The sequence below is a fragment of the Triplophysa rosa genome, linkage group LG22 (assembly GCF_024868665.1).
Source record: "Triplophysa rosa linkage group LG22, Trosa_1v2, whole genome shotgun sequence".
NCBI classification, from domain to species: domain Eukaryota; kingdom Metazoa; phylum Chordata; class Actinopteri; order Cypriniformes; family Nemacheilidae; genus Triplophysa; species Triplophysa rosa.
Genome location: NC_079911.1, coordinates 3,480,638 through 3,495,313, shown reverse-complemented (window position 1 = coordinate 3,495,313; position 14,676 = coordinate 3,480,638). Strand labels below are relative to the sequence as shown.

The 14,676-nt window shown below is 37.0% G+C and overlaps 1 protein-coding gene across 1 annotated transcript in view; it reads right to left on the bottom strand.

Annotated features, from left to right (window-relative positions):
- pum3 (pumilio RNA-binding family member 3) overlaps positions 1–14,676 on the bottom strand; it is a 53,458-nt gene that overhangs the window by 27,584 nt on the left and 11,198 nt on the right. Inside the window, exons 3-9 of the mRNA XM_057321670.1 lie at positions 8,655–8,829; positions 3,572–3,675; positions 904–982; positions 718–816; positions 571–624; positions 236–316; positions 1–143 (exon numbers count right to left, since the gene is read on the bottom strand). Coding sequence (XP_057177653.1) covers positions 1–143; positions 236–316; positions 571–624; positions 718–816; positions 904–982; positions 3,572–3,675; positions 8,655–8,829 — 735 coding nt within the window. The remainder of the gene's footprint in view (positions 144–235; positions 317–570; positions 625–717; positions 817–903; positions 983–3,571; positions 3,676–8,654; positions 8,830–14,676) is intronic.

The window sequence follows — 14,676 nt, the reverse complement described above, 5'->3', positions numbered from 1 at the left end:
CTATGTGCATTACCGTCACCTTTTTGGAGCAGCTGAATTAGCTCAGGTAGAAGGTGTGCAGGGTCTCTTGGGCTTAGCAGGTAAAGCAGCACTTTTTTACCATGTTTAGTGCTGATTATTTCAGACAAGGAACTTAGCATTTCCTAAATTTAAAGAGACAGAACAAATAAAAAAGCATATAAACTGCTAACACAAGGAATAAATGTAATTAAGTGTAAAGCTAAAAAGCACTTACTGAGATGATAATCTGTTTAACCAGCTTGGTGTCATCAATGCAATCAAAGGCTGCTAGAAGAATTAGGTGAGCATATTCACCCTTTCAAACAAACATGACAGTAATGTCATTTCAGCAAGAAATTGTCTAAATAATTAGCAAAACTTACAAAGCCTGTTGAAAACATGTTTAGGTAATATTACAGAAACTAACAAAGAATCGTTCTTAAGACTAAGAAGTTACTAAAGACATTAACTTAAAATAATGAAACAAGGTTTTTCTTCCTGCAAATACATTTACCCATACAACTTATGAAATTAACCCATTCATACATTTGATAGATTCAAGAAACTTACCGTTGCAAATTTTGCAATGTATGTTTTCATTGTTTTTACTATAACTTTTCGGTCCTGAAATGATCAGAAACACGTGTTACACCAGAATGACAACAGAAATGATGATCAACTGTGGAACTACTGTGGTGAATCTTAGAATGCACCAACTTTGGGTGTGCCATGCCATAAGCAGTGCATGGTTACTCTGGCTCCATCATGTGTGTGCGCCATATACACTACTGCCTCTCTGATGGACTCTATCATCTCCTGTTAGACACACAAAGACACGGACCTAAAATTAGCAAAGAAACCAGATGACAATAAAATCCATGTTATTGCTAGTCATACACATACTGTTCTCTGTTTGGCTGGGGCATGCTCGAAGAAGTCCAGAAAAACTTTGTGAACCAGTGAATGTTTAATTACAGCCTCCCTGTAAAGAGACAGCAAGGTTAAGGTCATTTAATTGTCACATACGTAGGTGATGCAATGTAGTGAAATGTTTTTTTTCTCAAGTTTCTCATCCCATGCAACAATAAAAACGTAGTTTTAATTATATATACAACAGATGAGAGATGAACTCTTGAAATACACTCCAGATAATTCCATTTTGACAAATTCTCAAAAATCATGTTTTTATTGTATTGTTCCAAGTAATATCAATCAAACTGTTAATAGTGTTGAGTTAATAGTAACTCAATACAGCTAACTAACACAATAAAAACATGATTTCAGAGCTATATTTAAAGAGTTAATTTACAAAAACGGATCATTTTGTTTTTATACATTTTCAACCTCTGACCAATTTTTTCAATTTTCATAAATACCTGTATTGAATTATCACTTTATCAAAACAACCCAACTGCAGTTTGATATTACTTGGAATGCACAATAAAAAACATGATTTCTGACAATTAAAACAATCTGTTTTTGTAAACTAACTCTTAAAATATAGCTTTTGACCAACTTTTTAAAGCACTTCATTACTACAGAAGAGGGTGCAACAGAAAGAATCACTCAGAGGTGGTTTCACAAGGGGTTTGGGGTACTGGAAAAATAATTGAAAACTTAAAACATGTGGGGACAACACCCTGATTAAAATGGTAGTGAAAACTGATTAACACATACTTTTAAGTTAACACATCCGCATTCTTTCTGATATTAACTTTGATAGCTCCTTTTTTCATCCATTCAGTGTTAACCAAATCTTCTTTTCCCCTAACCAAAACCAATAACCTATCTGTACCAGTATTTTTAAGATCAATGATTTTCGTATGTTTTATTCAAGATTTAACTACCCTGATAACATCAGTTTGATGTCTGCATTTACATCTGCAAAACATATTTTTTTTTTTAGAGTTGCAGCAATACGACTCTGATATGTCTCTTGTCAGATGTTATATAGACATCTAGAAAAGGACGGCTCTTATTGATGCTCCGGTCTTTCATAATTTTGCCCCGGGGCTCGTTTAATACTGTGTTTCGGTGCCCATCCCTAACTATCTGGGTAGGTGTTGAACTTCACCAACACTAAGTTTCTTTCTGTGTTTTGGATCACCCTTAAAATCAAATCAGAAATAGGTTGGATGTTGTGAGAGAATTCTTCTGCAGATCTGGGAGCACAAAAACGAGACATATAGAGGCATCAAGCTTTTGAACTCATTTATTTCAGGGAAGACACGTCTTTATGTAGTGCACAATAAGACACCTGTTACAACCAAATAAGGTATAGAAACTATATGGAAGACACATCTTTATATAGTGCACAATAAGACACCTGCTACAACCAAATAAGGTATAGAAACTGTATGGACCAAAATGTGTAGGGTCTGTTTATAACCTAACAAACAACATGACAAAGAATGTTGGCCCCCTTCTCTATATGCTCTTGCAAACAATTAGGGATGCACCGAAATGAAAATTCTTGGCTGAAGCCGAACATGATGTGAAACACTTGGCCGAAGGCCGAATAATACCGAACATGCTTTTTTGCATGTCTTCTATTTATTAAGCTATTTTTTTCACTATTGCACAAACTGAATAGTCAAAATGTGCTTTTTATAATTTGTCTTGCTTTTCAATAAAATACAATACAACTTAATATAAAATTGAGCAAAACAAAGTAAATTCAAACAAAAAATTGAGCCCTCTCCCTTCATGAATAGCCTATATTAATTAGGCCTATAACTGACTGCTAAAAGAATGTAATGTACGTTACTCTGTACCCCTACAACAAAACACTTCATTAAAAAGTGTCATTCCACATTAGGCCTATAAACTAAAAATACGAATAAACTAAACCTGTTGGATTATTATAGGCTACATTGCAAAATGATTTGAGAAAAAAAAACATCCAATGCAAGCAATTCTGACTGATGCTGACTGACAACCATTTCAGTTCACGTCTCTCCTCCAAACTCCGCCCAAAAAAGATGACTGTTCTAGAAGGTGCACTCGTGGTTGCACCGAACATACTTTGACAAGTTGTTTAGTACAGGGAACTGTGTGCACGCGACCAATGTATGATGTCAAAGGATGTCGCGAGCGGCAGGGCCGACCGACCGGTAAAGACGCTTTCATTCGGAAATTTACTTCCGTGCGGCAAGTCCCGTGCTGTGTCTTTCTCTGACACTTTAAAATGCTCCACACACACGCACGCACTGCCAAAATGTTTGCGGCAGTAATAAAGCGCGCATCTCTCTCCCTCTACCTCTCCCCCTCCCCCTCAATTTACCCTCATGCCATCCTCACAAATGTATCATTTCACTTCAGAAGGCATTCGATAACCCACTGCAGTCGTATGTAGCTTATGATGGATGTGCTTTTTAGAGCTTCAATTGTGATTACAAAGTTTGGAAGAGCCAAGATGCATTTAATATAACTTTGTGTTACAGAAAGTCATATAGACATAGGATGGCATGAAGGTGAGAAAATAACGGGGCAATTTTTTGATGATCTGTCCCTTTATCAGCAATTTCAACAATGAAAAAAAACAATATGAGATTAGTACTATAAAACTCACTTCTGTGCCAGTGGTGTGAGGATCTGCTTCATTTCCTCCACAATGCTCTCTAGCTTCTCTGGATTATTTTCCAAAACTTTCACTAGTGTAGGACAAACTGTGGACTGAGAGAAATTGGCATTTATTATTATGTATCGGATATATTTTATAATGCATGCTGACAGAAAACCTGTGGCTACAGAATTGTGACCCTGGACCACAAAACCAGTCATAAGTAGCACAGCTATATTTGTAGCAATAGCCAACAATACATTGTATTAGTGTTGTCAAAAGTCCCGGTACTTCGGGTCCAAGTCGGTACCTAAAAATAAAAAAGTTGTCGGAACCTAATTTTCATAAGACCAGGTAGCACCGACGTACTGGGTCAACCGGGTACTGATGCTCTGTCTGACAGGTTGTCAGTCGGAAACTTTTTATAGACGCAATAAGACGTGATGAGCGGATAAGCGCGGCTCCGATCCACAAGAGGTGCGCACAGAAATACTTCAGATTAAAGTCATATCACGAAGAAAACGAACGGAGTTTCAGAGGAAGCATCCGGATTTATGTTAACAAGTTCAAGCGGTAAGTTTCAAATTCTGTTCGTGTTTGCATTATGAATGTTGTATCATTAGTTAAAGGTTACGTTAAAATAAACGTCCCTGTTTGCGTGTTAATTTGTTAGCGCTAATGCTAATCCAGTCAAGTGTCCTTATTAACCATTTAATGCTTTTATAACTGTAATGGGATAAAATAAATGGGAGGACAGGATGGGGTTTACAGTACCTGTTTTATATAGGCCTATCCAAAAGCTATGTGCTAGAAAACTAGCATACTAACTGTATGACTAGCAATGTGTATGTCTTGGATAGATAACTCTATTAGGTTTAAAAAGCCACATTTAAACTAAAGAAAAATATATCTGTTGCATTTATTATTTTAATATTCAGTTACCTTAATGTAAGTATTCTTGTGTAAATGCAGTATAAAAACTGAGGTTTGTTTTAATATTGCATATGCATGTTTGTTCAGTCAGTTGACTTACTGAAGTTTATTCTATTTGTCTTTTACAGCAGCAGACTGAGGAGGATGTTCATCAGCATGAAAGACCCCAGTGAGCACCATTTCAGCAACAATGAACTTGTACTTCATGTATACAAAATGGTATTGCTTTCTATACATTTATATTAAAAATGAGCTTTATTAATAAAATTGTGTTTCAATTAGCATGTACTGGTGTTTTGCTGTGGTACTGAAATTGGTACAGAGAACCGTCGAATTTTACTGGTATTGGTACCGACTACTGAAATTTTGGTACTGTGACAACACTACATTGTATGGGTCAAAATTATAGATTTTTTATTTCAAAAATAATTTGGATATTAAAGGGGTCCTGATTTTCAAAGTCTTTATTATGTTTTTGATGTGCTAAACAATAGGTGTTTTACATTGTCATCTCAATTCTCAGAGAACAGGCTGTTGAATTCCTGGTTCTATGACGTGCCTCCTTCCGAAGTGCTCTGGGCCATGTTTCCCGAAACCTTCTTAACGCTACGTCGTTCTAAGTTATACCTTAAGATGTACCTTGACGTTAATATGTGTTTCCCGAAACATTCCTAGTTAAGTATACCTTCTGTAAGTCATACTTTCGGAAGGTTGGTCTGGAGCACTCTTAGCTATACCTTATCACTTATCACTGTCACAAGAATTCACCCCGCTAGTGGCCACTGTGAAAAAAAGCTTCTAATAATAAAAGGATACTTCACCCAAAAATGAAAATTCTGTCATCATTTACTCGCCTTCGAGTTGTTCCAAATCTATATAAAATTCTTTGTTCCGATGAACACAGAGAAAGATAATTAGAAGAAGGCTTATAACCAGACAGATTTTGCACTCCATTGACGACCATAGTACATAATACAATGGTAGTCAAAAGTGCCCCAGAACTGTTTGCTGTCCTACATTCTTCAAAATGTCTTCTTTTGTGTTCAACAGAACAGAAAAAATGACAAAGTAATTTTTCCTACTATGGGAGTCAATGGTTCCTGAGTGGACGTTTCCCTATTTGGAGATATTATGCTTTTGTGCACAGCCTAAAATTGCACTGAGCAGGACCTACAATTAGTCTGCGCGGCCGCTCACATGTGCGGCTTCAGACGGAACATCTGAACGTCAATTTGTGATCGAGTTCCAAAGGTTGCCGTTTCGGGGAACCACCTGCAGTACCCTCTGTGCCCTCCTGGTTGAGAACCATTTTTCTAAGGTATAGTTTGGGAAACACTCCTAGAAAAGGTATAACTGTAGTTAAGGTGTTTAGAGTCTTTGTAGCACGCTAAGAGACAAGGCCGTTTCTCAAGTCCAAGAATGCAAAGAATAGACTTGCGAGGCAGCCTCTGAAGAATGAACTTGGATGGACACGCCGCAGTGACTTCTGGGACTTCAAGTGCGTTTCAAACGCACGCGAGGCTGCATCAGATGCATCCTTGATATCGAGAACACATCCAGGTACTTTTATGCGTTCTCTGTTCTTGAGTATTGGAACCAGACCAGACTGCAGTCTCTATTTTATTTTTGCGTCGGAGGTCCGGACAATATTTTTTAAATAAATAATATTTAATTAATCAATCTAATGTTTTATCAGGCCATTTATTTTATATTCTGATAGCCACAGTCTGTATGAAACATAGAAGGCCTGGTAACTGAGAAAATGTGTTGTAGGCTCTGGTGCTAAAGCGAAGTCCTAGTGGTTCATTTTAATATTTAAAAAACTACTGACAACAAAACATAACAACTGAAAAGAATACATCATGAGCAGGAGTACTTACAAAGTTTCTAAAAAGTAGCCTGTCCATGCCATTCATACTAGAACTGATTCTAAATAATCTTTCTGATTAAAACATGATTCATTATGAAATGCTCTTAACATGATGATTATTAATGCTATTAATATCATTAATGCTTAATGTAGATACAAGACGTTATGGTTTATAATCTGTCACAAATTTATATAGCAAACAGTAAACTGACTGACAGCTAAAAATACTTGAATAGGCTACTGCTACATTTTGAAAAAGTGTCTGCAGGTCTTTATACGAGTCTTTGGCGGGAGAAGCAGCGCTCACGGTGAGGAAAGGGTTAAAATGAAGCATGCTTGGTGCTAAATAAAGATATTAGAAGATATAGCGGCAAAATATAATCAACATGAATGTCCCTGAGTGCGTGTGATGTGTACAGCTCAGTTATGTAGACATGCTGCTCAATTTAAACTGCATAAATAGTCTGATGATTTGAATGGTTCATTTTGTCTTGCGGTCCAGATGGAACGAAGGATAAGCTGGGTGAAAACCTGTCATCCGGTGGTAACTGGACTGTTGCTTGTCAGGGGCAGGGCGTTCAAGTCTTTTCAGTACTTGGACTAGAAGCAGGAGAGCCAATGTTGCCATTTTCACAACCCTGGGAACGCAAATATTTTTATCTGCTTTTCAGGTGGTTGACGCGACATTCTCCCACACTCGCTCTCTGTCCGCTGGTGGGAGTGTGCTTACCTGTGTATGTGCGCGCAGGGGTATGTGTGTGTGAGGGCATCGCGGCGTAACTCGATACGGAGAGCAGAGGAGAATTATAAAGGTGCGACCATGTAGAAACAGAAATGGCATGACGCCATGTAAACAAGATAAATAACAACGCTTTTTAGCATGTTTAATATGAGAACAAGGTATAGACATGTTATATGGGAAAGGTAACCTTAAATGACTTCTCTTGTGATCTGGCGCTACATTAACTTGACCTTCAAGGGGGGTGGGAGGTGCCGTTGGATGGGCGGGCCTCCCAAGGTTATGGTAGGAGAAACACTGTTACAGGGCTCCAGACTGCGACTAAATGGTCGCATTTTGTGACTAGTTTTCGAAGCAGTGCAAGCATTTTTTACAAGTACTCAAGCATGTGCGACCTGCAAATTTGGAATTTCTTCTAGTTGTTATTTAATGTGGAAAGACGAGAAAAACGCGACCCGCCACCAGTGCAGGCTGTGTGTGATTGTCAACTGCGCGGGTCACTCACGTCACTGATGTTTCCCACTGCCGCACATAATCCAGGTCATCATTGACAATTTTACACACACACAACGAGAGTCATGGCAAAACGTAGGCGGCGAATATATGTAGTGACGTAAATCCGCGGCAGTTCACGAATCCGACTAGGGACGACTCATTTGCGTAATTCAGAGTCGACTCCCCTTTTTCCAAGCCAATAACTTTGAAAGTAAGCAGCCTGCCAAGTTGTAAATCCAAAGGTGAATGAATAACAAACACGGCAACATTACACACTGCATGAAATGTAATTTTCATGATCTCATGTTATGTATTCTTTAAAGTTTGCGTTTATGTCTCTATGTCCGCTGATCAATGATTATATGTGAATAAAAGCCCAATATACATTTGTTAATCGTATAAATGTATTAACTACCAGTAAATAACCATGAATGAGCAATACATCTGTTCAAGTATTTATTAATATTTTTTAATGTTAGTAAAAAAAATTAACCATTTATGTGAGCTCTGGTCCATTAATATTGACAAATAGAACTTTGATTTTAAATAGTAAATGTATTAGTAAAATTAACATTAGATTAACAATGAATAAATAATGTAAAAATATACCTCATTGTCTAGTCTTGTTCAATTTACCTTTTAATAAGAAAATATAGGGCTTTAATGTTATGGCAGTTTTTTCCTGTGATATCGAAAATGGTATCAAACATTTATATTTTTTATGTATCGTACCGAAGTTAGAAATTCCAGTATCGTGACAACACTAATACAATGTTACTTTTGGGAAGAGCATAAAAAACGCACTAATAGAGAAGCCTTCCGAGGCTGCTCAGTTCTAGCATGGAAACCTACAGCTGCTTCGAAGTGGAGACAATGGTGGACAGCGTGCATCTCGTTCAGAGCAGAAACTATGCTAATGGAACTGCTGAGGTTTAATGGGAATTAAAACAGAAATGGGTGATCTTTTGTTGTTATAGGATGGATCTGTACACTAACTACCAACACACATTTATGTTTAAACAACATATAAAGGTGAATTTTAAGACTGCTCCTACCTTGCAGATTTGGAATGTGTTGCCATAGAGCTCCTCAGTAAGCATAAGTCTCTGTGAGAGGATGGCTTTTTGATTGTATGCATACTCCACCACTGACGACGCCTCTGAGTGCCTGAGCATCTGTCTGACGTTCCCCTTAAAAGCCAACATCACATGACCCACCTGCTGTTTATTTCTGTAAGATAAAAGAAAGGAAAGAAACTGAGCACGACCTACAAACTATTTAATGTATACAATGGACTAAGATGCTAAAAGATGATTCAAATGATTGTTTGATAAAAAAAATCATATGTAAACATGCTGATAATATACAACGTCTGACCAAAATGTCAAGGCTAATCATGACATTTCTATCAATAGAGTAACATACGACAGTAATGTACTCTCCTAAAATAAGTTTATTTTCTTTTAAAAGAGAGGTTTCAATCTGGTTTCTTTTTATAAGCACATTTTCAGAGAGATGTCCTGGAAACTGCGAATAGACTATGCACACAAGGTGCATACGCCCGCTTAAATCTCAGCTGGCTAAGCCACTTCCGCTCTCATAGGGTTGAGGTAATTTGTCACCAAGTGATAAGGCTATGTTTACTAAAACAATTGCAGCAAACTGACAGCATTGCAGCTAAGTATTGTTGAGTGCCTCTGTGATCAAACCCTGTGTTCAAGTAAGAGCAAAGGTTTACTTCGCTATTATCATATTTGTGGATGTAGCTTGAAACGGATAGCCTGAAGTCTTTGGCACTCACTTAATCCTTGGTGTTTCGAGTCAGATCCGTGGGCGTGGCTTGTTGGTTTTGACTAAATCTTTGGTGTTTCAAGTCTTACGAAACCTTTACCCTAACCCACACCCTAACCCTAACCTTACTCTAACCATCTAAACTACCTATGATTGTTAAAATTGACGAAAAAACACGTTTGGGTGATCACGTCTGACTCGAAACACCAAGGATTTAGTGAGTGCCTGAAGTCTTTACCCTTTTTGGTTGTCGATGTATGATGTAGTGTTTGGATAATTTGACTCACGTCATTGACCGTAATCCCATTTGCATCTTGAGTGAAAATGTAATTGTTCCCTATGAAATCTACATGTGCCGGATGTGACTGAGACAAAACGCGGAAGCAATCGCGAGTCTATTGTGTTTATTTGTTCTGCTTGAGCTTTCACATATTCAGTGCAATCTGTATTTTCAAATGACACCTTTGAACTTTTGTTTACATGTGCTTGATAAGCGCAATTGTCTGTTACCAGTGTTGTAAATAATGTTGCTGTATAAGCTTCTCTGTGGGAAACATTGTTTAGAGACCATATCGCACTCTTCCGCAGGCAGGGAACACAGAACTTACAGTTGTAGCCAGCCTCTAGGAGGCTACTCAGGTAGCAGCATCAGCAGAATTCGTCCGTTTAAGAGTTGTTCTACCACTGAAATAATTTTAGAGACATTATTTTAAGGTCGAAAAACGACAAAGTGTTGCTTTAAATTCATCTAGGAAAGTCCCGCACAAACAAATGTAACGTCTAATTTACATTTATAAAAGCAGGGTTTTCTTACAGTGTAGTAAAAAAACAGAAACGTTTTTCGTTTCAGTTTTTAACAAGTTTCACACAGACATTAAAACAATGTCAAAACAATCTACATTTTCCTGTTTTAGCTGAAAATGTGGCTTGAAAACAGGCCCTTAGACTACAGGGGGCATATTATAGAAAGTTTCTTATCTTAGGTCCTAACTTAAAGTGATCCTACTTCACCCACAAATGAGAATTCTGTCATCATTTACTCACCTTCGAGTTGTTCCAAATCTGTATAAATGTCTTTTTTCTGATGAACACAGAGAAAGATATTTGGAAGAATGCTAATAACCAGAGAGATTTTGCCCCCCATTGACTCCCATAGTAGGAAAAATTACTTTATAATTTTTTATCACAACAGAAGACATTTAGAAGAATGTAGGGCAGCAAACAGTTCTGGGGCACTTTTGACTACCATTGTATTTGTTCCTACTATGGTAGTCAATGGGGGGGGGAAAGCTGTCTGGTTATAAGCAATCTCTGTGTTCATCAGAACTTGAGTCTCGAAGGTGAGTAAATGACAGAATTTTCATTTTTGGGTGAAGTATCACTTTAAGACTTCACGAGTTACCTTAGGATTTTCGCAAATTGCCATTACAGAAGCAAACATTAAGTTGATTTAGGATTCTTATTTCTAGCTAGGAAATCTTATATTGGACTGTGGAAGGCACATTAAGTTACATTTACATTTAAAGTCACCATAAAATCAAACAGGAAAATTCTAAGTGTTTTACACAGTGTTGCAGTGATTGTTATAAATGATTTATCCATGCACATCATTATTTTTTTTAAATTAATTTGCACTCTTTAATCAAAAACATTAAGCTCCTCTCCCCTGCTCTCAATAACAACTCTTCACCACATGACGAAAGCAACGAAAAAGAGGTAGGACTATATTGACTAGGGCTGGGTATCGATTCTGATGTTTCGGTTCGATTCGATTCCGATTCACAAGCTCTCGATTCGAGTCGATTCTCGATTCACAAGACACAGTCTGAAAGATCGTTTCACCAGCTAATCTGAATTAACATGAGCGACTTGCTGTAGTACCCTTTTTGTAAGAACAGGGTGTCTACAGATATAGCAAGCTAAATTTAAGACTTTTTAAGACCAATTTGATGCCACTTTATATGAAATTTAAGACCAAACCTGCGATGGACATACACATTATAATACATCTATATTTCATATACACCTCTAAAAATTTAGTTTTGCACAAATTTTTTTTTGCAGTTTTTCTGCATACTGTTTTTTTTCTGTGAACTACTGACAGAATTTCACCCAAATTCAAAACAAAAATATTGTTTTATATTTGCATTTATATGCACAAAATGAAAACTTTTTTGAAAAAATAAATATATGTGACCCAGTCTGAGAAAACCAGGCTAAAGTCTCTGAATCTAATTATGAGATAACGAGCATCAAATTTGATTTCAAGCATTCATTTCACTATGATTACAATCTTTGACATGGCCTTACTCAGTCTAAGATATCAAGAAGATAAAGATATCGATATATTTTTACAGAATGTTCTTTACTTTACATGAGATGGTTTTATGTAGAAACAGCAAGTCACAAAAAAATACTTTAGATGGGTTTTCACAGACTGGGTCGTATATGATGGAATAAGCCTGATTTTTAATCACAGCTTTCATTCATTATACACTTTACTGTGTCACTCCTGAGGTTTGTTTCTGTTGAAATTCAAGATGCACTGGGCTGGAATACATGTAGAAATGCTAATTAAAGACAAAGCTGGCGCGATCTCTTCATTTTTTCCATGGCTATGTTACAGTACACATGTGTAAGTGCTCTTTATAAACTAACACAGGGTCATACGGGTGCTGCGAGTCATCTTGACGGGTTTAGTTAAATATTCACCAATAAAAACAAATATAAATGGCTAATTATAACACATGAGATAGTATTTAAAGAGTACATTCCTCGAGATCATAAAAAATACATTTCATGAAGTGTTTAATTTTGCCGTGTTTGAATGTAAGCAATCTGCCAAGTTGTAAATCCGAAGGTGAACGAATAACAAAGTTATTAGCTTATAAAAAAGGTAATCGACTCTGAATCACGCGAACAAGCCATGACCTGTCCGAATCTTTAACCACAATGTACCTACGTCACTAGAAAAATCCCCGCCTACTGACTGCGAAAACTTAACTCTCTCCTCCCCAAACACTGTACTAGCTCGTTCGTGACGTGTGCATCATGTCTAAGAGAAGCTGTGTTCTATGTAGTGAAACTAAGTCAGTCTTATTTTCACTACCAAAGGAAGAACTTCTGAGGAAAAATGGTTACTATTTATTTTTCAAACGACACCAAAGGAGTATAAACCGAACGTTTTACTTTGCGCGCGTCATTTTTACCGAAGATTGCTTCATCAATCTTGGCGCCTTTACTGCAGGATACATTAAACGTCTTTCCTTAAAAGATGTTGCCTACCAACTTTATTTGGACCTGTAAGCTCCACCGAATCACAACCTGTAAGTGTGACCTCTTTATTTTTGTCTTTACTTAAAATTAAATTTGTGTGACGTTATCTCATGTCTGTGTTTAGCTAACGTTACCGTTATTTTTGGGGTTGTTACTGTTTGTTTACCTAACGTTAGCTATAAACTCGTTGCGCTAATGTAAGTGTTCAACCATATTAACTCGCAAAGTCTTTATTTCAAGAACTGCGTGGTGTACTATAGTTATAATAACATCTGAAGATACGAACACCGTACACTGTATGCCGTGATAACTAACTGTTACAAGAGAAGTGTCTAAAACAGTCCTTTTTCTTACTGGCATCTGTATAAGGATTAAAGAATGATTCGTCAGACTCGGGCTCGAACTGGTAAGGTAAAATCGACGCCATCTCTCTCTATACACTGTTAATATCCAACCACCTGCAAACCGTAATACAGCAGTAATGATAGGCGGTCCATTTGCGACACATGCTGAACGCGTTTGACCAATCACAGCAGACTAGACCATTTGACCAATCACAGCAGACTAGACCATCTGACCAATCACAGCAGACTACACTATCTGACCAATCAGATCAGACTACGCTGGCGGAAAGGCGGAGATTACACAGATGAATCGCGGAACGAATCATTTGAGAGTCAGTCAAGAAGTAAGGTAATAAAAACTGCTTATTATTACGAAATAATAGTATTTTTACATCATGTATGTACATAAACTTGTTGTCGGACACTCCATAAACCAAAATAAGCCCTTAAAAATATTGAGGAATGTACTCTTTAAAAATGATTTAACCAAATTAGATGTTCGTCTTGTTTGAACATCGCATTGGATTAAAGCCGTTAGGAAACACATTTTCCAAGCATAAGGTTTGTATTTGTTACAAATAAAATATTTAAAATATCAAACGAAATCAAACAGCTGTACGTCATTATCCATTACAATTTAAAAAGAGTGGAAAAGAAACCCTGTAATCTGCTGGAAGCCTTTCGCGTGCTCCAGAGTTTAAAACATCTCCGACAAACGGCACAGTTTGCCTTGTAGACATTTTCAGGCACCGGCTTTAACCACCACGAGAACTCATCATTCTAGCCATTTTTATTAAGCTTGCATTTAAACAATTTAGCTAGGATGCTGTAAACTAGCTGTCGGCTACTTCAACCTGTACTCTGCGACCTCAGTTCTCTCTGATGAGTCGTGACGATGCAGCAATTGCGGGGAGAAAAATCTTAGGTCTGTTCAATGATTTTAATGACTGAAATATTTTTTGCGGAAATGAGACCAAAATATTTAAGACCCGTAGAATCTGAATTTAATACTGTATGACTTTTAAAGGTGTTATATTAGGAAATAATAAGACTTTAAGGATCCGTGACCACACTGAAGAATGAAAAATTACTCCAGAAATATCGCCAACCTCAAACATTGCTGGTTTTCGCCTTGAAGCGTTAACATACACTCCAACAAGTCTACTGTAAAGTGATCGTTTCCGTTGCCTTTCATATAACTTTAGATTTGGGACAGCTGTCGGGTTAAAGTTAAATGGTTTTTATTCAAGTTAGGATGCTTTTGTTATACCCCTTTCCTATTTGTAGTTAAGATAAGATAATGCTTAGGAAATGCTGTTCTGTAATAGCTTTTGTTCTAAATGAGGTCCTAACTGAAATGACCATGGTTACCAAACAGTTAAGATAAGTTAATTAAGTTACGATCTTTCTTTAATTCATCTCCTGGACTGTTGCTCAGTGGTCCAAAGGCGTCTTTTAAGATGGTAGTAAATTTTGCATTTTCATTTTGAAAACAAGGAGATGCTAATTTCCATTTCTAGCAGGACTTTACAGCTGTTCAGTGCCAAATCTACTACTAACTGGTTAGTTGGCCATTATATTAATAGGGGCTATTAGAATATTCGATCAGCAATAATTATTCGAAAAATTAAAAACGCTATTCGATATTCTGTGTTTTTCATTAGAA